Source organism: Saccharomyces mikatae (genome assembly GCF_947241705.1).
Source record: "Saccharomyces mikatae IFO 1815 strain IFO1815 genome assembly, chromosome: 4".
Taxonomy (NCBI): domain Eukaryota; kingdom Fungi; phylum Ascomycota; class Saccharomycetes; order Saccharomycetales; family Saccharomycetaceae; genus Saccharomyces; species Saccharomyces mikatae.
The window spans coordinates 1,367,571-1,391,810 of NC_079259.1; the positions used below are offsets into that span (position 1 = coordinate 1,367,571).

The window sequence follows — 24,240 nt, forward strand, 5'->3', positions numbered from 1 at the left end:
ATGCGCCCTGTAAACCTCAAACGGTAACGATTAATGCACATGATATAACCTAGTTTATTCTACTATCCTTTGTGAAATAATAAAAATCCAAATGGAAAAAGGTGTATTAAAGTACTCATGCAATAAGAAACAACCGTTTTTATCTGAAGGTAGTTCTGCTGTCTAATGGTAAAGGTGTACCACCACCTTTTTATTTTTTACATGAAAGCACTTATGTATAAGAAGTATTACTGATTTTTCACTATATATTTAATCATAAAAAGCAAATAATTGGAGCTGGTTTATACATAAAAATTATAAGAAGTGCACCTCATATTTTGGTATTCACAGATTTTTACCGATTTTACCAATAAATATACTATGTTAAAACTCATTCAACACTTAAGATGGCGTTGAATGACCTCCAGCTGGATAATTTTACTGGTCACCGTCTATATTCCTCTCCATATCATTTCATGTAAAAATTGTTTTGTTTAGTAAATGAACGCTGTTTTTTTCGATAATCGTGTGTGCAATATCATATTTTCCTGAATTTAATGTGGCATTCATTTCAAATGTTTACAGACACTAAATTCTAATGTCTCTTTATTACTGCTATATACTATTGAATGCCATTTTGCTACTTAATATGTACAGATATTCGTTGTTCCGAGAAGAAACAAAGTCATAAAAGTATTATAAGAATTTACTTCGAATTAATGTGCAAGAACTTGGGATCAACTAATATGATGTTATAGCCTTCTGAACCCAAATAATCCACTACGTTTAGATGTATTTTTATTCTCACTTTCGCTTCTTAAGGGTGATGGGGATCTTGATTTACTTTTGAAGAAAGAAAATAAGCCACCACCTCCCGAAGTTGGCTTTAAGCGTGTTGGAGTCACGGTCGGTTTCTTCATATTTTTGACAGAGTTAGAGTCATTGGATTTTACTTTCCTGAGAGAAGATGCACTACTGACTTTCCTTAAAGGCGCATCCCTATTACCAGACCCCACGTTATATGATTTTGAAGGTACCAATTGGGGAAGACCTGGAATGGATAACTGATCTGTGTCACGATGATGGTGATGGTGATGTTGCTGATCTTCTCTGTTATCCAACCAAGGTTTAGATTTAACACTTCCCAGTGCGCCATTACCATCTACATCTTTAACACCAGAAGCAAACTTGATTTGTGGGGACCGTGACCTGGATGCACTCGCACTGGAGTTTATATCAGTAGCAACGGGGGAACTTGGTTTTGACTTGTCCTTCCTTCTTGACTTAGAACTTGATCTTGATTTGGATTTGGATCTAGATGAACTTGGATTGTCCAAAACATCAAGCATGGATCTCTTTTGAGTGGCCATATGTTTTGGAGGAGCACCGCCTGTGATGACTCTTTTCAATTCCTCAAACCCTGAATCCTTAGATTGTGTCCTGTTTTCATCAGTATTACCATTTTCAGCACTATCACTGATGCTATCAATTTCTAAGGAAAACTTTAATGAAGATTCCAAAATAATATCCAACTTTTTCAGGTGCCTTTGCCCCGGTGGTATTGAAGAATCATGATCAGCATCGTTTAACTGCTGAGCCATACTGTTTCTACGATTTCTCGCCATGGTACATAACTTTTCCTTTACTGATATGTTAGACGTCAAGGATTTCACAGACACTGCATCGTTTTGATCACTATTGGATACATTAGCCCCACGACCAGAACGATTTCCCTGGTTACCATTGTCATTACCATTAATATCTGCGGAATAACATAAGGAATCCATAGAAGAGTCATTACCTGGAATTTGTTTAAGGTTGGATATTGTCGGGATATTAGCATCTGCTGACTTGGAATGACTAAAACCAGGCTTTGAAGTGCTTTTGTTTTTTTCTTTTGTTGCCTTCGGATCTTCATATTGCCTTTGTAAATTCATTTCCAATTCTAACATTCTCTTCGCCGGTACGATGAACGTTGGAATGGGAAAGTTAGTACACAGTTTATCTGTCAGAAAATTTGATTTCCAACGGATCAAACTGTCTGTCCTCTTCCACCTTAAGGTGCTAGAGACGAAGAAATCTGGAAAGTAGATGTTTATGGCCTCTAAAAGTGTTTTTTTAGTCTTACCAATCAGTATTTCAACGGTGACTTTAACGGAACGATCTTGTGGAATCACGAGAGTAACGTAATCAAAAAGATCCTGCAATTTGCTCTCAATCTCGTTCTGTGTATAACCGGAGGTCCATTCCATAAAATTTTGGTGTCTTAATTTGTTATCAGACTCCTCGGGTCCCAGAGAAAGTGCTCTTCTTGTGCATATGGACTGCGATCTCGATCTAGACCGCGATCTTGTCGCTGAGCTAATACTTCTATTATCATCCATCATCATCAACCTCCTTTTTCGCTCACTCATCGAATCACTGTCTTCAAAAGTATTTCTTGTTAGGCGAGGCAAGTTTGCCAAAACAACAATATGGTCGGTATTCTGAACCAATGTCTGTAGGGCCCAATCTAGTGCCACCCAGGTATGTTTTCTGCCGCTGATGTGGCACAGTATTGTTCTAGGGGTGTTGGGAAACCCAACTGTTTCATTCAAAACACGTTCTTTCCTCTTTTGGGATTTGGTCAAGGGCGTGAACCCATCTTCTAAGGGAGGATTGAATTTGATCGTGGAAGCAGCACCAGTGGACCATTTCTTTCTGTTTGGAGGGAAAAGTATTGTGGGGTAATTGAAAAATTCATGCTTTTGCTCTAACCGATGATCTATCTGGGTTTTCCTCTTGATCCATAGTTGTCTCCAATTGGGATATGCCCTATTAATCACGAGAGCATCGTTGATATCTGTGGGCGTGGTAGGGTAGTCTTCTCTCACTATTTTCCCATTTTCAGAAATCTTAAACATCCTGCCTATTTTAATGTTTCTTCTGGAAGCAGGCGGTGGAGAGGAGTATCTCCCCGGGCTAGCACTACTTCCTTCTCGCCTAGAACCACCAGAATAGCCATTTCCGGAGAAATAGTCGACATTGTTGTCCGATGTGTAGCCACTTTCATCGTCGTAATATTCCTCCATTGTATAATCTGCGGGAAGTTGCACACCAGGAAATTCTCTTTTCTCTTCGTCTGAGGGTGAAGATGCTTCGGACCTAGGCACTGTGTTGAAAGACACGCAGGGTATATATTTCTCGTTCGTACCTCTCCCCTTCCTCTTCACGGAACTAGTCGAATCCAATATCGACGCCAGACTACGGCTATCATCACCGTTGGATTTGCCCTCGTCCTGCTTCGGCAGTACGTTTACCGTATCTTCCAGCTGATCATGTCTAACGTACAACTTGACGTACTTATAGAAATTCCCCGACCTCTCATCTTGATCTCGTACCACCATTTTCTCCTTATGACTTGTTTCTCTTTTGGCTTGTACCTGGAAAACTTTTTCCCTTAAAAAATGAGATCTTCTTTATCTTCTGGTATTCATTTCGAGAAGCAAAAGTGAAAAAAGTTCATAAAGGTCTATGCAAAATATGTTGAAAGAAACAAAAGGGTTCTAAGTTGTGTATACTAGAAAGTATATAGATAATTCTAGAGGTTAATGAGACATGCACAATGCGTGTGCCACACCACCGCAGGCCGGTCATTCAGTAATCGTTCCTGTCGCTGCAGCTTCTGCTGTACATTCCGCTAGAAATCTCCCTACCGGATAAGAAAACAAAATGAAAAAAGGCCTCGGACTAATTAACAGACCCTTCGCCAAGAGTGTGAACCTTAGCGTCTATACGCCTGGCAGGACCGTAGCCCTCCAGAAGACCTAGAAGAAGCCATTCGGGCACAAACTCGCCAGGAACACGGTAGTACTTGAGCCTGGGGACGATGAAAATGAGCGTCTCCAGGGCATGAGTCAAGAACTCAGCTACAATGATTATTAGCAGCACGCGATCACTGTCCAGCCATGTCTCCAAGGTGGCGCCCACCGGGTTCGGAACCAGAAAGAAGATAACGTGCAATGCGGGACGGTAGAGGTAGCACAATGCCGGTAGTGCTACGCCCACCAAGATCAACAAGTCAACCACAGTACAGGGATACTCAACGGTATCGATCTGGATAGGGGAGAGCTTCCTTTTCTCTGCAGCGATGCGGAACATCCTGTCGAAGATCTGCTTGATTCCGGTAGCAGTACGAGTATCGTTACCGCAGTCGTTGTCGATGAAGCAGATGATCTTCTCGATGGTCTGACCCGTTTGCGTGTGAAGAAACTTGAGCGTAAACGTGGACGTCTGTGCATCGATTTCCGTGAGTCTGACGTGCTTGACGGCCTTGGTGATTGGGACGTGGCCAAAAACGGCCAAACAATCCTCCAGACCTAGCTTATGCGTATCGTTGATGCTTACGATTAGGGAATCCCACATGCCTTGTCTATACCTGTGTGCTTGCTTGGGTACATAGAACGCACACCCTTGCCGATATAAGCCACCATCCACTCTTTATATAGGCCATATCCAAATAGGTGTGCACTTTGTCGCAAAGAGTAATTATAAACGAACAGGACATCCCGACTACTAGGCAAGACGCAGAAAGCCCAGGAAGAGCGCAAGAAATAACAAGACTGAACTGCTCGCTGCCCTTACCTTTGTAATTTAATGCTGGTGTAGATGAAACCACCGCTGCCTCTGTAACGAAGCTCTGTTGTCAGCGAGGTGCTTCCACGGCCAGCTCCTCTTTGGGTTCTCCCACGTATAACAACCACTCTTTACTGCAATGCGCTATAATTTGTCCGCGGATTTTGTCTCGAGGGCAAACCAACGACAAGAAGCAGTGCGTCTGCTCTAGTAACACATCAATCTTTTTGATGAAGGGACTAAACAAAACTGCTTCGTTAGATTATATACGGTTACAACTTGAACACCATTTGCAAAGCAATATCTGCGTCCCCCTATGTGAATAGAATCGTGGTGGACGCCTTTTTACTATCAGTGGTGCATCTCATTTTATATCTCACAGATGCACTCTTCTCTACTGAACGCGAGAACCACTACGTCTTGCCAAAAAAAGCAGTATTTACTTCTCTTACAGCCTGTAATCTTTCCATATATAATGCAAGTGACCTCACAAGATTGAAAGCGCATCATTCTGGGAGGGCTCTAGTGTAGAGCTGACCAATTTTGAGTTTGAGTGTGAGTGGTTGTTGTAGTTTTCACAATAAAAAAAGGTATGGTTACCCTCCGCATTTTCTTATTGCGGAAGGGGATGAAATTTTTAGCGTAAGAGAAAGTTGGTAAAGAGGTATGCCAGGCCATATTGCCATCCATCATTATACTTTTGAAGGCACAACTTTAGGATCAGTAGGTAGACTTGTTGTCAAGACTTTCATTTCACAAAACCTTCTTTTTTTCCCATTTGCTCTTACTGCGTATTCGTACTCAAACAGTCATTTAGGAAGCATAACGATAAACAATAGATTGGAGCGTGAAAAAAAACAAACAAAGCACGACGAAAAATAATTGATTGAGTGCCATTGGTTTTTGGAATATAGAAGTCGCTTTGATCATCGCTGAGATAGTAGACCATTTTCTTTTTGACACGCTTTGTGGTACACCTTGAGTGAAGTTGAGATGAGTAATAACAGTAACACAGGCGCAGCACCTGCCAATGGAAATTCTCCCCACCATCACCATCATCACCATCACCACCACCATCATCACGGGCATGGCGGAAGCAGCTCTGCTCTGAACAATCCTAAATCTTCGTTGGCGGATGGTGCGCATATCGGGAACTACCAAATCGTCAAAACGTTGGGTGAGGGTTCCTTTGGTAAAGTTAAACTAGCATACCACACCACCACGGGCCAGAAAGTTGCCCTTAAAATTATTAACAAGAAGGTTTTGGCCAAGAGTGACATGCAGGGCAGAATTGAAAGAGAAATCTCATACCTAAGACTCTTAAGACACCCTCATATCATCAAACTTTATGACGTCATCAAATCTAAGGATGAAATAATTATGGTTATTGAATATGCTGGGAACGAATTGTTCGACTATATTGTTCAAAGAGACAAAATGAGCGAACAAGAGGCTAGAAGATTTTTCCAACAAATCATCAGTGCTGTCGAGTACTGCCATAGACACAAAATTGTCCATAGGGATTTGAAGCCTGAAAACTTATTACTAGATGAACACCTAAATGTTAAAATTGCTGATTTCGGTTTGTCAAACATCATGACTGATGGTAATTTCTTGAAAACTTCCTGTGGTTCTCCTAACTATGCTGCACCTGAAGTTATCAGCGGTAAGCTGTACGCGGGCCCAGAAGTAGACGTGTGGTCCTGTGGTGTCATCCTCTATGTTATGCTTTGTCGCCGTCTACCGTTTGACGATGAAAGCATTCCAGTTCTTTTCAAGAACATCAGCAACGGTGTTTACACCTTGCCCAAATTCCTATCACCTGGAGCAGCTGGGCTAATCAAGAGAATGTTAATTGTTAATCCATTGAACAGAATAAGCATCCATGAAATAATGCAAGATGATTGGTTTAAAGTTGACCTGCCAGAATATCTGCTTCCACCAGATCTGAAACCACACCCGGAAGAGGAAAATGAGAATAATGTGTCAAAGAAGGATGGAAGCGGTCCTGACAACGACGAAATAGATGATGATCTTGTTAACATTTTATCATCAACCATGGGCTACGAAAAGGCCGAGATTTACGAGTCCTTGGAATCATCAGAAGACACTCCCGCATTTAATGAAATCAGAGATGCCTACATGTTAATTAAGGAGAACAAATCTTTGATCAAGGATATGAAGGCAAACAAAAGCGTCAGTGATGAGCTGGATACTTTCTTGTCCCAGTCGCCTCCCACTTTTCAAAAACAGAACCAATCAAGTCAACAACGAGAACTAGATCACGAAACTGCCAAGCACGCAAGAAGGATGGCAAGCGCTACCACTCAACAAAGAACATATCACCAATCACCCTTCATGGATCAGTATAAAGAAGAAGATTCCACAGTTTCCATTTTACCTACATCTTTACCTCAGATTCACAGAGCTAATATGTTAGCTCAAGGTTCGCCAGCTGCGTCCAAGATATCTCCCTTAGTAACGAAAAAGTCGAAGACAAGATGGCACTTTGGTATACGATCTCGCTCGTACCCATTAGACGTGATGGGTGAAATTTATATTGCTCTGAAAAATTTGGGTGCTGAATGGGCCAAGCCTTCTGAAGAAGATTTATGGACTATCAAATTGAGATGGAAATATGATATTGGGAATAAGACCAACAGTAATGAGAAAATTCCTGATTTAATGAAGATGGTAATTCAATTATTCCAAATAGAAACCAATAATTATTTGGTAGATTTCAAATTTGACGGTTGGGAAAGTAGCTATGGAGATGATACTGCTGTTTCCAATATGTCTGAAGATGAAATGAGTACTTTTTCAGCCTACCCATTTTTACATCTAACTACAAAGCTAATTATGGAATTAGCTGTCAATAGCCAAAGTAATTAATAGTGGAATAGGGATCAATAATATGGAAGTTCCCTTTTTCATACATCGTATTATTTTTGCAATTTTTTATAATATCTCTTTGTATAAAGCAAACAAACCTTAACTAAATAAACCTGAACATAATGTATTTATTGTGATGTTTTTCCATCAAAGCATTGATTTCTTTTGAGAGAAGCGGGCTCCACATCACAAGAAAAATTAAAAACGTTATTCTTTATAAAAATAGAGATGAGCATGAATATTAACCTCTTCATAGATACTAAACCTCAACAACTGTACAAATAATCCGAGCATGAATAAAGATCAGATAGAGAAATATCAAGAACGAAGCCTGCGAAAAAAGTACAATATGCTACATATGCTACCAACACTAAGCTCCAAAGCGTTATCTGGCCTATACTATAAGAATTTCCATAATTCCGTGAAGCGATATCAAATCACTTTGCCTGAACAACTAAGAAACGGGAAATTTTGCTCTTATTGTGGATCCACTTATGTTCCGAATTTTAATGCAACGCTTCAGATAACAATTAGAGCAGAGCAAGATGCCTTATCAAAACCCGGTAATAAAAATATGGAAGCGCCCAAAAAATGCGTTACTGTTGACTGCTTAAATTGTGGAAAGTCAACTCTATTTGAGTGGGAACCTAGCATGATTGACCTAGCAATAGAGCAAGATACTACTATTACGACTAACAGCACAACCAATAGAAAAGTTGCGCCGGCAGTAGAAATGCCTCGAAAGGGTAAGGTTAATAGCGGTAAAGACAGGTCCAAGAAAAGAAAGTTAAATTCACTCACAAATCTTTTATCAAAAAGGAATCAGGAGAAAAAAATGGAAAAAAAAAAAAGTTCATTACTGTCATTAGAAAGTTTTATGAAAAGCTAGTTTTATGATCGGGAAACATACTGTATAATATATCACAAGTTTATATAGTTGTATTAAGAGTGTCTGTGAGCTCTTCAATTGACGGGTAAGATATATTAGCATCAGCACTGTCCATATTAGCAATATTTTCATCATCGTCATGGTCATCGTCGCTACTATGAGTTAAACCACCGCTCATTGAACCCTTCGTCACACCATGCACACCTTGCCTGTATGTTTCTTCTCTCAAAGGATTAATTACTTCTTCCTCGCCAAGATTTGCAGAGATACTGGAATCTAGCTTTTTTCGGACACAACTATTGGTCCACATTCGCCTTCTATATGAACCTCTTTGCCCATCGAGATTGAGGTCATATACCCATTTGGTTTCAGAATCTATCTCCACATACTGAATAAACTCGTCCTCCACCCATTCTTTTGGATCTAAATCAAGCACCCAATGAGAACTTGCTTCCCATTCCCAGTCTTTAGGTGGCTTTATTTCTTCTAACGACTTCACTGAATTTTCCTCGATAGGTCTTTGATATATTCTCAGATTAGAGAAGAGAGAGTAGTCATCACCAGAAAATCCGACCGAACGCCACTCTTTGTTTTCAGGAAGATACTTTTGAATCTCAAAGATCACAACTAATCGATGTTCCCTGGCCTCAATGAGCTTCAAATGTTGTAAAATCTTAGTTTCAACGTTGGTGGTTATAGTCAGAGTTTTTAATCGTGTTTCTTCTGAATTTAATTTAGTTAGCAGATATTCGCGATTAGATGGATATGAGGCAATAATAAAACACCAACCAAACAATATTAAAACGGGTTTGATTGGAATAAGCTTAATGAATTTATCCATATACAGAAAGTTCAGCGTAGCTATTATCAGCAATACAATAAAATAAAACGACGAAATTGCCTCATTGGTGAAGAACGCAAATTTCTGTAATAAGAGTAGTGTAAAATCGTAGAATTTCACATATAGTAGCATATGGTTCTGTAAATCCGTAAGGTTTAGGACAAATTCTTGACTCAGTTCAGGAACTGGTTTGGGCACCTCAGGTCTTCGCAAAGGTGGGCCCTGCGCGGGTGTTTGGTTATTGTCCAAATAGGGTGTCGGGTTTGGCTTATGGATGTAGAGGTATTGCGGGACCATAACGCCGAATAATAGATAAAAAATAGGGATAGAGGAAAGCATTTGGAATGGTTTTAAGACAATAAACGTGTACAAGAACATGATAGATACCGTGTACGCTGGATTTGCCCAATTTAAGATCTTTATAAGTTCATCCATAATCATGAATGGTACCCCTAACCTCGAATTCATCTGTATAAAATTCCTACTAGTAATCTGTACAGATAATTTAGGCCTCTCTTTACCAGCAACCATACGATGATGAATCGTATCAACCGCCGTTTTGGAAGAGGGCGGTAATGCCATCTTGATTATCTTCTCTACGAGCGTATCCGTCATCATCTTTTGAATATTCGACGTCGACGGAAAACCCCCACCACCAGCATTTTGACCACTGGCAGATGACACACTACCACGCATAGAATCACTCGTTTTAGTGACATTAGATATACCCTCCTTATTTGCTTGGCTTTTCCCCTCTACGCCACTATGCACTTTCTTTCCCTTAAGTGTTGATTTAGTTGCAACGCCAGCATTATTGGTATCATTCCAGAAAAAATTCGTAACAGAGTCCATCTAGACGTGTGCACACAATATGAAACTACAACTTTTCTACCTATTTCAGAGGGAATTCGTTACTGTCTCCTAAACAGTAATTAAACCAAAATACGCACATTAGTCCTCGTTATTATTTCTCAAAATTAGATCACGAAGAAGGGGTAACCCCGAAGCTTGTCATCTTCACCATAAGAACAATATCAGACAATGAAATAAGAATTGAACATACTGATAGTTTTTCCAACACTACCGTGATGATCGCTACAACGTCATTATAGAGGCAACCAAAACGTGCGTTATGATGATATCGGACATTAGAGTCTATACATACAACACGGACGCATAAAATGTGATATGTCACAGCGTTCATCACCCGGCGCACACGTCTATTAAATTATCAACAATCACATAATGAGCCAGATCAAATAAACAGTATATGTACGACCTTTTCAATTAAGGGTTGTTAAATCTGGTTTTCAGTTTAGTTGTTTGCAGAGGTACTTGAGTACTATCGTGAGGTTTGTAGAATTATTAAAGCAAAGAGCGGCAGAAATGAATAAACAGGAAGAAGATAGGCCACAGCGAGAGCAAATTTCAACGGTCCAGGAAAATGATCCCGGGAAGCTGCAACAACTAGGAATGTTGTTAGTATCCCCAGGATTAGATGAGGAGAGATTGAGTGAGAAAATGATTTCGAAGATTAAAAAATCCAAGGATATTGAGCGGAACCAAAAACTACTGATATCTAAGCTGTCTCAAAAAGAGGAGGATCATACTGGTAAGCCTCCTACTATTACCATTTCTTCAGCAGAAAAAACTGTACCTTTCAAACCGCCGAATCATTCTTTGAAGAGGAAGAGGATTCCTCCGGCATTGAACTTTTCCGACATACAATCACCTTCCCAATTGCATGCGTCTAAAAGTGCTCCGCCAAACATAACAAGGTTCCCACGACATAAAAGCAATCTTAGAGTCAGATATATGGGTAGACTGGCTCCTTCTGTCCAAGATTATTCTTCTCCAATAACGAATTCATGTATGACAGCAACCTACCCTTATCCTTATACTGGACTGCCGTCAGTACCATATTACCCATATATTTCAACGCCAACACACTCCCACCCCTACGAAGGCTATTATTCGATGTATCCCAATACTTTATATAATGGAACAGTAACATCGGCAGATCATCAAGCAAAGCGGAAGAAAGCCACAGGGAGGTCTGCACACTTGGACGATCTGACTTCCAGAAAAAGGGGCTTTATTTCTAGACGTCACCACAGCGGCGACTCTATCACCAGTAAAATTGATAGAGACACAGAATGTCCTGTTACCAGACATTCATTAAGCGAGGACGCTTCGCTTAACGACGATGCAGATGATTACAACGACAAAGAAAGAAGCATAATTGGAGAAATTTCTCTGTATGATGATGTTTTCAAATTTGAAGTTTGCAACGACAAAGATGATTATATGAAAGCGTGTGAGAAAATATGGAACGAATGGCATAACTTGAAGAGATGAGAAGACTTTTCCTTCTCGGCGTGATATAATGCACTTGGAGCCATCGTACACTGTAAAACGATATACTGTTTACATATGGTTATGCGGTAAATATACGTATTCGCGTAGATTTTAAGTAGTAAATAATATATGAGAAAGCAACAGAGAACACAATGGAATCAATTGGACAATTCATGATAGTATTCATCATAATGAGGCACCTCATTGGCTACTTCTGCAGAATCAAAATCTGATGAGTGTTTGGTGTCACTAATCAAATCAGTGACTTTACTCAAGTTTAGTTCCAAGTAGTTTTCTAAGAAATGGCCAATTTCGATATTTTCATGATTACCTTGTAAACTCTCCAATATATATGACCATGTAGTTTTCTTATTGGTGTATGCATAAATGTTAACATCGACTGCACTGTGGCCATGTGTAGTCCAGCCAATTTGAGCCCTAAATGAAACCATGTCATTCAATTTGTCCTGAACAGCATTTGCGTTGTCACCCAGATGGATTAATGTTTCCACGTCGTTATCCGTGTAGTCATAGATACCCAAATCCTTTTCCAGGATCTCATACTTGATAAAATCTTCGATCTTACTAATTGAACCTTCATGTTCATGGACAAAACCTACCAGCTTCGTTTTCAAAAACTCACCGGAATGGGTGGCGTTGGCAAGTACTTGGGGATACCAGACATACTCCGGATAACTAACAGTGACCTGTCTTGAAGTGACTAAACCACCTGTTTCATGATCTGATGTGGACACCAACACAGTTTCAGTGTCAGAATTTTCAGCGAACTCTAAAACATACTGGAATGCCTCATCAAAGGCTAGAACCTCCCTGACTTGTGAGGCAGGGTCGTTCTGGTGGCCAGCATGATCGATTCTGGAGCCTTCCACCATCAAAAAAAAACCATTTGAGTCTTTGTCCTCGCTGGAAGCTCTTTCCAAAGCATTCAAAGCCACGGTGACTTGCTCCTTGAGTGAGGGATACTCCTTTTCGTCTCTGTCGATTTCAAATGGAATATCGTTATCTGCGAAGAGGCCCAGTAACGGTAAAGTAACGTTCTCACCGTGGCTATTCAGCAAAGAATCGAAGCTTTCACGGTCGCCGACGTACTGCCAGCCATTGGACTGAGCCTCATCAATCAAATCTCTTCCATCTTTTCTAGAGCCATGATGACCGTATGGAGAAGCCTCCTCGCCCTGCGGGTAGAAATGGCTTCTGCCACCACCCATTAGTAAATCTACCACTCTTCCAAGGGGGTATCCACCCAACTGGTGTGTAGCGATGAGATCCTCTTGCCACCTGTAGTCAACATGAGAGCTAAATGAGGCTGGAGTGGCATCTGTGATTCTCGTTGTAACCACAAGCCCAGTGAGATAACCTGCCAATTTAGCTGCCTCGAGCACCGTGCCACAAGGTTTGTGATCCGGATCCACTCCGATTGCCCCATTATAACTCTTTAATGCACATGCAAATGCGGTGGCCCCCGCAGCTGAATCGGTGACTAGTGAGTCCGAAGATCTTGTTCTGGAGGAGCCGATAAAATGCTGGTCGAGTGTCAGAATGTCATTTATCTGCAAATCATGAATATGTTGATTAAATGATCTTGCCATGGACAAAGATGCGGGCCCCATCCCATCTGTGACAAAGAATATGACATTCTTCTTCTTATGCGAAGAAGAACGTAATACAAAACTGCTTGGAAATGCCAGTTGCACTAAAACTAGCAGCAACCCAATAAAGACCACCGTGGATACGATTATCTTAGATCTTTTTGAAATACGCCTCTCCCTTGAACGAGAAGTTGAGTTAGACCCAGGAACAAGACGTGTCTGTTCGCCTGCTAATGTGTGAGTCATCATGTTGTTGATGCGCGCTTATATAATGCCCACTAATACTGATATATAAATTCGTATGTAGCTGTTTGCTGGCAACGTGTGGGGTTCGAGAAATATACATTCACGAACACTTTTCTCTTTATATACCAAAAACTCTCTTGTTTTCCTCCACGCGCGAAGCTTATCGTTATCGTCGATGCTGCTATTCTTGTCGATGCTATTCTTCAGTCAGCCGCGCCTTACGAGAAGTGTACAAAGAGGAGATTCGTTGCTGTTCTTGCCACTCACTCGTCAGTTTTGCTCTCAAAGCTTCACACTTCTTGTCAATTTGCTCTTCCGAAACCGATTCATCCTCCTCTAGTCGATCGCGTAGCTCGCTAACTTGCACCTCGATCTCACGTTTCTCTAGATGGGTTTCCATCTGTTTTTGCACTGCGAGGGGCCTATTTGCCTTGTCACGGCTGGCCTTCTTAATCGCCTTTTGTTGCTGCAGTCGCTGCAGCTGACTATCTTGTGGCCTGCGCCTATTTGGGTTACTGGCAAGCGATCGCTGCACGTGGCCTGACGTAGATGATCCTTTTGCTGATTTAAGCCCTATTCCGTTGTACGACATGATCGGACGCTAGTGCAGTTCCTGCTAATGCTGAGTGATTATGTACTGGGCTCGAGATGGATTCTCTGATTATAGTACTACGCTATTACACAGTTACACCTATAGTGCTTCCCTTGACTGGAGTACTACAACCTTTGGTTTTACCCGCATGCCTGATATGTTTTTTTTTCCAGTTTGCTGCGCCTTTTGTCTACTAGGGAAGAAAGAAATTTGATGAAAAAATCGTCAAGAAAGGAGATAATCTATCTGGAAATAATCTCGTTTATACTTCTTGTGAGTCTGAATCATTGAAAGTAAAATTCACATTCGCAAGCACTCACACTCGAACTCATGTCTATATTTCTTAGCAAGAGACTGTTGAGATTTTCCGTTTTTGCCGGTATAACTCTTGTTTTGCTATTAACACTGAGTTCTAATAGTAATACCAATCAATACGTTCCATCTAGCATAGCTTCCGCGTTTGATTTTTCGTCAAAATCGTCAGGTTCGGGAGGCATCTCCAGTGAAGAAAATACTGTTACTGAGGAAGATGATGCTAAGAAACTACAAAATGCTTTGAATCTGGATGCAAATGATGATTCCAAAAGCATGGACGAAGAATCCAAGGCTTTAAAGGCCACTGCTGAACATGCAGATGCCCCAGTAGACACCAAAACCACCATGGATTATATCACTCCATCTTTTGATAACCACGATGGCAAGCCAAAAGCTTGTTACGTCACTTTGGTGAGAAACAGGGAATTGAAAGGTTTGTTGAAGTCAATCAAGTATGTGGAAAACAAAATTAACAAGAAATTTCCATATCCTTGGGTTTTCTTGAACGATGAGGAATTTACTGAAGAATTCAAGACAGAAGTCAAGAAAGCCGTTTCCTCTGAAGTTAAGTTTGGTATTCTGCCCAAGGAGCATTGGTCGTATCCTGAATGGATCGATCAAGCAAAGGCTGCTGACGTCCGTGCTAACTCCCAATATATCTACGGTGATTCGGAATCTTATAGACATATGTGTCGTTTCCAATCTGGGTTTTTCTGGAGACATGAATTATTAGACGAATACGATTGGTACTGGCGTGTGGAACCAGACATCAAATTATACTGTGATGTTAACTATGATGTTTTCAAATGGATGCAGGATAATAAGAAAGTTTACGGTTTTGCTGTTTCCATTCACGAGTATGAAATCACTATCCCAACACTCTGGGAAACATCAATGGATTTCATCCAAAAGAACCCTCAATATGTAGATAAGGACAACTTAATGAGTTTCCTTTCTGATGATAACGGCAAAACATATAATTTATGTCATTTCTGGTCGAACTTTGAAATCGCGAACTTGAACTTTTGGAGATCTCCCGCATACGGAGAATACTTCGAGGCTTTGGATCATCAAGGTGGATTCTTTTACGAAAGATGGGGCGATGCACCTGTTCATTCTATTGCCGCTGCTTTGTTTTTACCAAAAGATAAGATCCATTATTTCTCCGACATTGGATATCATCATCCACCTTATGATAATTGCCCATTGGACGACAAAGTCTATAAGGATAACAACTGTGAATGTGATCAAGGTAATGATTTCACTTTCCAGACCTATTCTTGTGGTAAACAATATTATGAAGCTCAAGGATTTGAAAAGCCTGAAAATTGGAAATCATTCCGTGACTAGATTTTTCTGATATATTGCTTCTTTGTTTTGACTTTATACTTTTTGACATGTATTTTTACCTCATTATATAGTCGGTCAACAACTCATACGACTGTGTATTTCATATTGTAAGTATTACATATTGTAAGTAAGGCTATTCTTGTGGTTTTATCATGGAATGAATATTTTCGTTCTTAATAGCGTATTCCGAAAACAGTTCAGAAATCGCTAAGATGAATGGAAGTTTCACGAAAATAAGTAAAGAGGGATCAACTATAAATAATAGAAGGTAGAAGAAGTTGAGCGAGAGATACCAAAAGATGGAAGCACTTAAGGAGATACTATCGCTCGATCAAGTTAATTTTGACCAGCTAAGAGAAGCGAGTCGAAATGAAGCAGATAAAACTGATGATCCATTTGAAAACTATTTGAAGGATTGTAACTTCAAAGCACCCTCAAATCAAGATCAATCGCCATTTGCCAAATTGAAGGCATTACAGGAAACTCATTCTAATAATGAAACAGCTATTAATGTAGTCATACCTCAACTAATTGATTATTTAACCAACTTCACTAATAGGTTATCTGATTACACACAAGATTTAGACTTTATTAAAAAAAAATCCAGTGAATTACAGTCATTGCTCGAATACAACTCTACAAAGCTGGCCCACATTTCTCCCATGGTTAATGATTTGATGATTCCTCCCGACTTAATCAATGATATCGTTAAAGGAAAAATTAATGAACGTTGGCAGGATAACATAACGTTCATAGCGGATAAAGAACAAATTTATGATAAGTACAGGCACAATAATCATGAGCAGAATCACAAGGAAAACACCGAAAAAGCAGCTGTGATAGCACCAAAGGATTTTGATAAATTGTGTCAACTCTTGGATATCCTAAAAAATGTAATTTTAGAAAGATCGAAGAGACTCATTATCTCAAAAATAAAAATCTTGAGGAGTCATCATCCCATACCATCACAAAGATTACAAACACAATTATTGAAAGTTCAAAAAATTTTTCCTTTCATAAAAGATAATAATCTTTCTTTAGCCCTTGAGTTACGACAGGCATATTGTTATACTATGAAATGGTACTATAAAGAATATTTCTCAAGATATATCCGGTCATTAACTATTCTGCAGTTTCAACAAATCGACTCGCAATTTGCACTAGGGAACGGCCTTTCGACAACTTCAGTGAGTGGGTTCAGCAATTCATCTTCCTTGTTTTTCTCGAATTATTTAACCGCATCTGCCTCAAATGCATTTTATAATAAACTCCCTGTGACAGATGACGATATTAACAGATATTTTCAAATAAAGAAAAGATTAAACATTTTAACTCAAGAAGATAATACAGTAATGGTTTCTCAAATTGCTGAAAATAACACAGCTAAGAATTACATTGAAATTGGGTTCAAGAATTTGAATCTAGCGATTCTAGATAACTGTACAGTTGAGTACAATTTCCTGAAAGATTTCTTTGCTATCAATGATGAAAATTCTGAGGAAATTAATGGTCTATTGGAGCAAATATTCCAACCTACTTTCGATGAAGCAACAGCATATACTCTGCAGTTAATTCAATATAACTATGATATTTTTGGCGTACTAATAAGTATTCGTGTGGCTAATCAATTACAGTTTGAATCTGAGAGAAGAGGGATACCAACTATGTTTGATAGCTTCTTAAATGGCCAATTAATTCAATTATGGCCGCGGTTTCAGCAATTGGTCGATTTTCAATGCGAGAGCTTACGTAAAGCAGCGATAACTACAAATGTGGCAAAATATGGTGGTAGCTCAAGCATATCAAATAGTAACCCACTAACTTCGCCGCATGAATTAGCTGTTCAATTTGCCAAATTTTTGTGCAGTTTCTTGACGTTGGCAATAACACATAAACAGGCCATTGATGAAAGATCTGAACCATTATACAATTCCATCATAAGGTTAAGAAATGATTTTGAAACAGTAATGACAAAGTGTAGCAAAAAGACTAGGTCTCCTGAAAGATTTTTAACTACAAATTACATGTATTTATACAATAACTTACAGCAGCTGCATCTGCATTTGAATGTAAGTGATTCAAATGCACAAAATCACGAATACGGTTCAGCAGAGAATCTCAACATTGATGGTACTAATGACGATGAAAATGGTTCTAACATACCACTGATTATCAGAGAAACTGAAAATCACTTCAAAACTTTAGTGGAAGCTTTTACTAGAAATTGATGAAAATAAGGACTGCGAACGGTGCGGAGCATCTGAAGTATTGTGTTCCTTTGTAATTATATGCAATTTATAAGAACATAGCCAAGAGATTAATAACTTTCATTATCATATATCTAGTTTTTTTTCATTAGAATCCCTCGGGCACACCCTTCGCAGGTTTTTGATCTAAATCAAGGTATATCCCACCATTTTTGAATCCAAACCATTTGAACCTTGCTTGATCCGCACTATCCTCATTCTCCGTTTCACCAATCTTACTATCTGTTCTTTCCTCTTCCTTGGAAATGGCGTCTTGAATTTGTTGAATAATTTTATAGGCTTCCACATCAGAATATGGTACACCAGTTCTAGGATCAAAGTACTGGCATTCTTTATTTGTTATTAAACATTTTTTTCTTATTCCGTTGGCTAAGAAAACACCGGTTGGAGGTTGCGTTTTAATTTTAATTTCCAAATCCTTATTTGTCTCTGTGCTTATTTGATGAACAATTTTCTTATCGTATTCACCAAAAGATGGAAAATTGTCTAGAACTGATAAATCAAGCGACATATTTACATTAGGTGAGGGTACTGATGATTGGGACGGAGATGGTAAAATGGAATGGAAAACAGTTTTTATATCCTGCGGACGCTGAGTGGTGGATAATGCATTTGAGTTAGACCATTGAGAGCCAAATAGGTTCGCATTAACATCCTTCAAATCAGGCGCCGTATTAGGGAAATCATAAAGTGTGATAAAGGTTCTAGAGGTTAATTGTTCAGGGCCCTCGTAGATCGGTGTTGGTAAAGAATTTTCCATGGAAGGTTCGTCGATGTTAATGATGTTTTTTTTTGAAGGTGACTCTTCCGTATCAATAATGTCCACTTGTGGAGCATCAGTGAATGTAACTTGTTTCAAGGCAGGACTATCAGTATTGCTCTTGACCTCTTGTGATATAGTATCAGATAAATTCATGGGGTCCTCATTTTTTACACCACCAGATTTAATATCTTCCTCCATACCGGTATTAATAGAGATTGACATAGTATTTTCAACGCCAGCAGCATTTGTTGCCGGAGATATCACTAACGTATCATTTTGTGAGACAGTGTTATCACCAGGAGAAAATCCTTTAAAAAGACTTCCCTTGCTCTCTGGAGTATTTGTCAGTTTATTTTTTATTCCTTTATTTGGGAAATTTTGCAACACTTCATCTACACATGTAGTATTATGCACAGTAGGTAATATTTCTTTTGGGGATTGGTCGTTGAAAGCCTCATCAACAGAATTTTGCTCGTTTGCAGATTCGTTTGAAGTAACATTGAATAAGGGTTTTGACTTCAATCCTTCAAGATTTATAGTAGTTACCGCTTCATCCGAAATAAATTTTTCTACAACTATTTCATTACTAGAAGAAGTCTCATTAGTGGTAGTCGCTTCTTGATTACGTACAATCGAAAAATTCTCTTCAGTAGGCTTTACACTATTGTTGTCACCTATTGATCCTTCACTTCCTTCTTTTTTATTGTTTGATGCATCTTGTTGGCAGAGATTAGAGTTCTTCCTTGGCTTTCTGGGATATTTCTTTTTTTTTTTGTCACGCTTATCCAGTTGTTCTTGCCAGTACTTACGATCATCTACTTCCATTGACGGCGTCATTAGCCATGTGGTAGATAAAATCTGGAGTATGGTTTCATTTGGCTGAAATTTCAGTTTTTGTCTTTTCTGCAATGCTAAACGATTCTCTTTTTTCCAAACTTCTTGCTCCTTGAATTTATCTAGTGACAAAATATTCAGCTTCTCAGTCTCCTTTGCAATTCTTAATCTCTCTTCTTGTGTTAAAATATACTGTGACTCTTTTTCTTTGTGTTTTCTTATCCTTTCTTGTATGATTTTCCTCTTTTTTTCTGCTTTAGACAATTTCTCGTAGACTTTCATTGTATTTTTCATTACTGACGATCTTTTAGAGGTCCTTCTCGTGTTTAATAATAAAGTCTCTGCGTTCAATTGCTCATGACTATGGTGTGATCTTGATGCCGTCACTTTCTTCACTGGCTCAGATTTGGGCTTTTGTTTTTTAATTATTACAGGCCCCTTTTGTAATTTCTTGTTTCTCTTCTTTCTTGATAGTAGTTCTTGTCTTCGTAATTCCTTTTCCTCCTCCTCATCATCATCTTCGTTATTGGAATCTTCGGATTCACTGCTGCTAAACATTAAATCATCAGTTGCTTGCTTACCTGGAACTTTAAATGGCTCTTCTGTTATATTTGCAGTCTCATTGTCTTCTTTTACATCATTATCATCTTTTTCCGTTATTTCAAAATCATCATCATCATCGTCTTCCTGAAATAATAATCCTATCTCGTCTTGATCATCATCATCGTGCTTATTATATGAAGAAAGTTGTCTTTTGGTCGATTCTATATCTCTCAGCTCCTGCTCCAGTAATTTTTGTAATTTATTACCAGCATTAGACCTTCTTGATCGCGTTTGTATGATGAACTCAGTATTAGAACCCAAGCTATTGTGAGCATCTTCATCGGTCATTGTACGTTGTAAACTGGCTTTGATTTTCTCTTTTTACGTATTTAATAGTCTATATAGTATTGTTTGCTTTTTTTTTTTCAGTATACTATTTCACAATATACGTTTTCTAAGAAAAGAAGGAAAGTTAACAGAACCTTTGATTATATATGTATTTTGCTTACTAGTAAAGAGAATATAAGAAAAGAAGAAAAAAAGGAGAAAGTCTGGATATGCAAGTTTTTTGTTTTATTTTTTTTACTGGGCGCTTTCTAAAGCTTTGTCTTTATCTTCAACGTCCAAGTTTGGCTCTTCGTCAATGAAAGTTGGTGGTGCATTCGCACCTAGTAGGTAATTCGGCATATCATTACCTAATGAGTTTTCAGTTGTCTGTAAAGTGAAATCTTCTTGAGCCAAAGCATCTAGTTCTGCATCCAACTCTGCGTCACTAATGTCGTCGAGCTCACCATTGTTATTCATTGCCAGTACTTCTTGCAGTTCATCACCTTGTTCTATCAAATCTAACATTTCATCCTGCATATCCTGTAATTTGTCGATATTTATCTTGCCGTATTGAGCCTTCATGGCGTTGTTGGTTTGCTTTAGTGCGTTTATAGTGATCATTGTGTTTTGTAAGTTGTCATTCGTTAACTGGGCTTGGGTCATAGACCAGGATTGAGAATCTAAAGAATCCTTCATATTTTCCAATTGTTTACGTTTGTTTAGGATCTTCAAAGCCTGTTTTCTTAAGGAAGGTTGCTTATTGTTTGATCTTTGTAAATTTTTTTGAATATTCTGCAACTGGAAATTCAGCTGAGCAATTTGAGTGTCTAATTGGGATATCCTGTTTGATAATGATTGTTGAGCCTGATTCATGGACTGGTTCGACTCTTGTAAGAGTTGATCGTGGCTTTTTTTGTTCCCGTATCCGAAAATCCTGTTCATTATTGCCCTGAATGGTTCTGTTTGTCGTTTTAATAATCTATGTCTTTACTCCTATTAGCTCACTTTCAACATATATTTTTTTCTGTAGATGTTTTGTTAAAAATCACACAGTTTAGTATGGCTGAAAGAGGGAAGGAGAGAGGAGAGCGGAAAAGGTCAAAAAAGATAGATATATACAAAATTAAACATTATACATAAATAAATGTATCTGTGTCTGCGTGTTTGTGTCAGTAAGCAGAGGACTCTCTCACTTACTTCTTCAAATATTGAGCCAATTCTTCGATGGAAATCAAGGGAATGCCGTATTTCTTTCCAAATTCTTGACAATCCTTCAATCTCATCATGGTTCCTTGCTCGTCATCGTTGATCAATTCACCAATAACAGCGACGGGGCTTAGCCCGCTTAACTTACATAAATCAACACCAGCCTCAGTGTGGCCTCTTCTTTGTAAGACACCGCCATCAGCGGCTCTCAGTGGGCAGATGTGACCAGGTTTTAAGAATGTTTTTGGCGTAGAAGCAGAGTCTGCAAGAGCTCTGCAAGTCATCGACCTGTCGTGAGCGGAGATACCTGTTGTCGTTCCTTGGGCTACATCGACAGTTATTGTGTATGCAGTCCCATGTCTATCGTCATCATTAGATTCGAACTTCATGCCTGTTCTCAGTAGAGGAAGGTCCAATTTATCAGCAATGACATTCGTCATGGGGGCACACACGTAACCAGAAGAATGACGTACAAGGAAAGCCATTTGTTCGGTGCTGACGTTTTCCGCAGCACAAATGAGATCACCTTCGTTTTCACGGCTGGCATCGTCCATAACAATGACGAACTTATTCTGCTTAAAGTGCTCTATAACTTGATCAATTGGCATAAACATTCTGTTGATTGTATTTTTCCCTTCGTTTCCTTTCTTATTCTTTTCTTCTCAGCGTCTTTGGCTTTTCTTAAAGATAGTTCCTATTCACCTGCATATATATGCCAGTGAAATTTTCACAATACCACCTACATTAATAATAGTCTTGCCTTTTTCTTTCAACTCTCGCTAAGCAATTACTCATTCAGGAAATAACGATGATCACCCGCCTGGAAGCGGCGTTAGGAGATAACTGTTGCCGTGTAAAGAGACATGTTCGAATCAAAAGCCCATTTTACGACAACGTAACGTCCATCTGCACACCACACACCGCACCGTAGGATGCGACTATTTCCCCCTTCATCGTGTTCAAGCCAACGTGCACGGAGTACTGGCGCCCCTAACAATAGCGGCCTTTCAATGGCAGTTTTTCCTGCTCGCGCGTCCCACAACCGCACTGTCCAGTCCGTTGAACATGATAACAGAAGCATTAGCCGCCGAGCATCGTCCCAATAGAACTCCAATGCGGTAACTCTGGTAGAGTGACATTCTACTGGCTGAAATCCATTATTGTTTATTGCTAGGTATAGTGGGCCAGGCTGGTCCCAGAAAACCTTGTAAATACCACCGTCCTCGCCACCAATCCAGACATGCTGCGGGTCTTCATGCGAATGTGCGACGCTGGCAATACCTACATCGTCGAACTTCGCTAAGCGCTGCAGTCTAGCTATATATGCACTATTCTCAGTCTCTAGCGATAAAAGCTGCGATAGCGGCACGGGACGAAGCTGCTGTGGCTTCCGCAATAAGGTCAGGTCTAAGCAGCTCAACTCGATAATAGTGCCATTATCCGCTGCAACAAGCACTTTCTCTTGGCCCCGTACAGCACTTGTCTCGAGTACAGCCATCACTGGGTGATGAAAGTAGTGTCTTGCAACCATATTCCGCTGCACAACATACACTACCGGTGCTTCTTGGTTCTTCTGCTTCAACCTAAGTTCGTACAATATGACCTTGCCAGTTAACGTGGTCAGCAGAATCGATACTACCTGACTTTCTTGGTGATTACGGCGGAGAATTGTGGCTGTCACGATCCGTGTACCGCGAAACTCCGCCATATCCACCAGCAGACCATTGCAACCGTTGGCGCTGTCACACTTCACCACGTTGACAACGGACCATGCTGCCTCATTGCTAGCATACTGATGATCTATCGGTGGCAGTCGAACATACACTACGACTAAGATACCTTTTTGAGGGTCATATTCCTGTGCGATGAGATGGCAATCGGCTTCTGAGCGTACGTTCTTACTTACCATGGACCATTGCATCGGACCATCTGCATCTTGTTGCATCTCCGATGATGCCTCATCGCCTGTTGCCGAAACTGCCGCCTCCAGCTGCGCAAAGCTAGCGTCATTCAATGTTGCTGCCGCCTCTTCAATGAGAAAAGGTTTGGCCAGTTCCAATCTTGGCTGCGTGTCTTCACTTTTGGTGTTACTATTCTCGACGACCATAGTAGCGGCAGCAGCAGCGGTGGAAATGTCGTCCTCTTGTTGCAGTTCTTGTTCGACCCGGTCTGTTTGAATGCCTTTATCGTATGTTACCACTTCTTTGCGTCGGGGATACGTGGGCTCAGGCTCTTGAGTTTTCGAGGTTTCCTCCTTCTCTGTCTGTACAGAAACACTCACCATAGTTGTTTTGGCTTGCACCCCTATGGGCAAGTTGCCCATCGCCTCGATGGCTGGGAACAAGCTGGTTTGTTTCCGCCTCTCACGCAGCTCCTTCAATTGTCTTCTCTTCTCCTCCAGCTCCTTCAATCGCTCCATCTTCACGTTTCTGCCCTTCCCTTTCTTAATTAACCAGACCTGTAATGTTCTTTTTACCCTTCTTCTCTTTGTTTAGGGAAAAACACGAAACTAGCTCTTTTCTTTTTCTTCTCGCCTTGGACTAGTACTGAAAATTTCATATAAACTATAGTTGAGCCTTATGTAAGAAATTCAAAATTGATTAGTTTTGGAAGA

General features: G+C 39.8%; 14 protein-coding genes across 14 annotated transcripts; 5 read left to right on the forward strand and 9 right to left on the reverse strand.

The window, feature by feature from the left end:
* Positions 1–731: 731 nt before the first annotated feature.
* On the reverse strand, positions 732–3,365 carry JIP4 (Jip4p; the record flags this gene model as incomplete). The annotated part of the gene is made up of 1 exon (XM_056221673.1): positions 732–3,365. One exon carries the CDS (start codon positions 3,363–3,365, stop codon positions 732–734), a length of 2,634 nt encoding a protein of 877 aa, XP_056081441.1.
* A 343-nt stretch (positions 3,366–3,708) lies between these two features.
* Positions 3,709–4,383, reverse strand: SMKI04G6710 (uncharacterized protein; the record flags this gene model as incomplete). Its single annotated transcript, XM_056221674.1, has 1 exon — positions 3,709–4,383. The coding sequence occupies one exon, from the start codon at positions 4,381–4,383 to the stop codon at positions 3,709–3,711; it is 675 nt and encodes a 224-aa protein (XP_056081442.1).
* A 1,203-nt stretch (positions 4,384–5,586) lies between these two features.
* On the forward strand, positions 5,587–7,485 carry SNF1 (AMP-activated serine/threonine-protein kinase catalytic subunit SNF1; the record flags this gene model as incomplete). The annotated part of the gene is made up of 1 exon (XM_056221676.1): positions 5,587–7,485. One exon carries the CDS (start codon positions 5,587–5,589, stop codon positions 7,483–7,485), a length of 1,899 nt encoding a protein of 632 aa, XP_056081443.1.
* A 292-nt stretch (positions 7,486–7,777) lies between these two features.
* Positions 7,778–8,374, forward strand: SNM1 (Snm1p; the record flags this gene model as incomplete). Its single annotated transcript, XM_056221677.1, has 1 exon — positions 7,778–8,374. One exon carries the CDS (start codon positions 7,778–7,780, stop codon positions 8,372–8,374), a length of 597 nt encoding a protein of 198 aa, XP_056081444.1.
* A 40-nt stretch (positions 8,375–8,414) lies between these two features.
* Positions 8,415–10,067, reverse strand: PEX29 (Pex29p; the record flags this gene model as incomplete). Its single annotated transcript, XM_056221678.1, has 1 exon — positions 8,415–10,067. The coding sequence occupies one exon, from the start codon at positions 10,065–10,067 to the stop codon at positions 8,415–8,417; it is 1,653 nt and encodes a 550-aa protein (XP_056081445.1).
* Positions 10,068–10,601: 534 nt separating this feature from the next.
* DIG2 (Dig2p) lies at positions 10,602–11,573 on the forward strand (the record flags this gene model as incomplete). Its single annotated transcript, XM_056221679.1, has 1 exon — positions 10,602–11,573. One exon carries the CDS (start codon positions 10,602–10,604, stop codon positions 11,571–11,573), a length of 972 nt encoding a protein of 323 aa, XP_056081446.1.
* Positions 11,574–11,731: 158 nt separating this feature from the next.
* Positions 11,732–13,432, reverse strand: PHO8 (alkaline phosphatase PHO8; the record flags this gene model as incomplete). Its single annotated transcript, XM_056221680.1, has 1 exon — positions 11,732–13,432. The coding sequence occupies one exon, from the start codon at positions 13,430–13,432 to the stop codon at positions 11,732–11,734; it is 1,701 nt and encodes a 566-aa protein (XP_056081447.1).
* A 193-nt stretch (positions 13,433–13,625) lies between these two features.
* CWC21 (U2-type spliceosomal complex subunit CWC21) lies at positions 13,626–14,021 on the reverse strand (the record flags this gene model as incomplete). Its single annotated transcript, XM_056221681.1, has 1 exon — positions 13,626–14,021. The coding sequence occupies one exon, from the start codon at positions 14,019–14,021 to the stop codon at positions 13,626–13,628; it is 396 nt and encodes a 131-aa protein (XP_056081448.1).
* A 330-nt stretch (positions 14,022–14,351) lies between these two features.
* On the forward strand, positions 14,352–15,686 carry KRE2 (alpha-1,2-mannosyltransferase KRE2; the record flags this gene model as incomplete). The annotated part of the gene is made up of 1 exon (XM_056221682.1): positions 14,352–15,686. The coding sequence occupies one exon, from the start codon at positions 14,352–14,354 to the stop codon at positions 15,684–15,686; it is 1,335 nt and encodes a 444-aa protein (XP_056081449.1).
* A 299-nt stretch (positions 15,687–15,985) lies between these two features.
* On the forward strand, positions 15,986–17,914 carry VPS52 (Vps52p; the record flags this gene model as incomplete). Its single annotated transcript, XM_056221683.1, has 1 exon — positions 15,986–17,914. One exon carries the CDS (start codon positions 15,986–15,988, stop codon positions 17,912–17,914), a length of 1,929 nt encoding a protein of 642 aa, XP_056081450.1.
* A 127-nt stretch (positions 17,915–18,041) lies between these two features.
* Positions 18,042–20,441, reverse strand: VPS72 (Vps72p; the record flags this gene model as incomplete). The annotated part of the gene is made up of 1 exon (XM_056221684.1): positions 18,042–20,441. One exon carries the CDS (start codon positions 20,439–20,441, stop codon positions 18,042–18,044), a length of 2,400 nt encoding a protein of 799 aa, XP_056081451.1.
* Positions 20,442–20,675: 234 nt separating this feature from the next.
* On the reverse strand, positions 20,676–21,362 carry VPS60 (Vps60p; the record flags this gene model as incomplete). The annotated part of the gene is made up of 1 exon (XM_056221685.1): positions 20,676–21,362. The coding sequence occupies one exon, from the start codon at positions 21,360–21,362 to the stop codon at positions 20,676–20,678; it is 687 nt and encodes a 228-aa protein (XP_056081452.1).
* A 251-nt stretch (positions 21,363–21,613) lies between these two features.
* Positions 21,614–22,240, reverse strand: RIB3 (3,4-dihydroxy-2-butanone-4-phosphate synthase RIB3; the record flags this gene model as incomplete). Its single annotated transcript, XM_056221687.1, has 1 exon — positions 21,614–22,240. One exon carries the CDS (start codon positions 22,238–22,240, stop codon positions 21,614–21,616), a length of 627 nt encoding a protein of 208 aa, XP_056081453.1.
* A 218-nt stretch (positions 22,241–22,458) lies between these two features.
* PAC11 (dynein intermediate chain) lies at positions 22,459–24,045 on the reverse strand (the record flags this gene model as incomplete). The annotated part of the gene is made up of 1 exon (XM_056221688.1): positions 22,459–24,045. One exon carries the CDS (start codon positions 24,043–24,045, stop codon positions 22,459–22,461), a length of 1,587 nt encoding a protein of 528 aa, XP_056081454.1.
* Between the last annotated feature and the right edge of the window lie 195 nt (positions 24,046–24,240).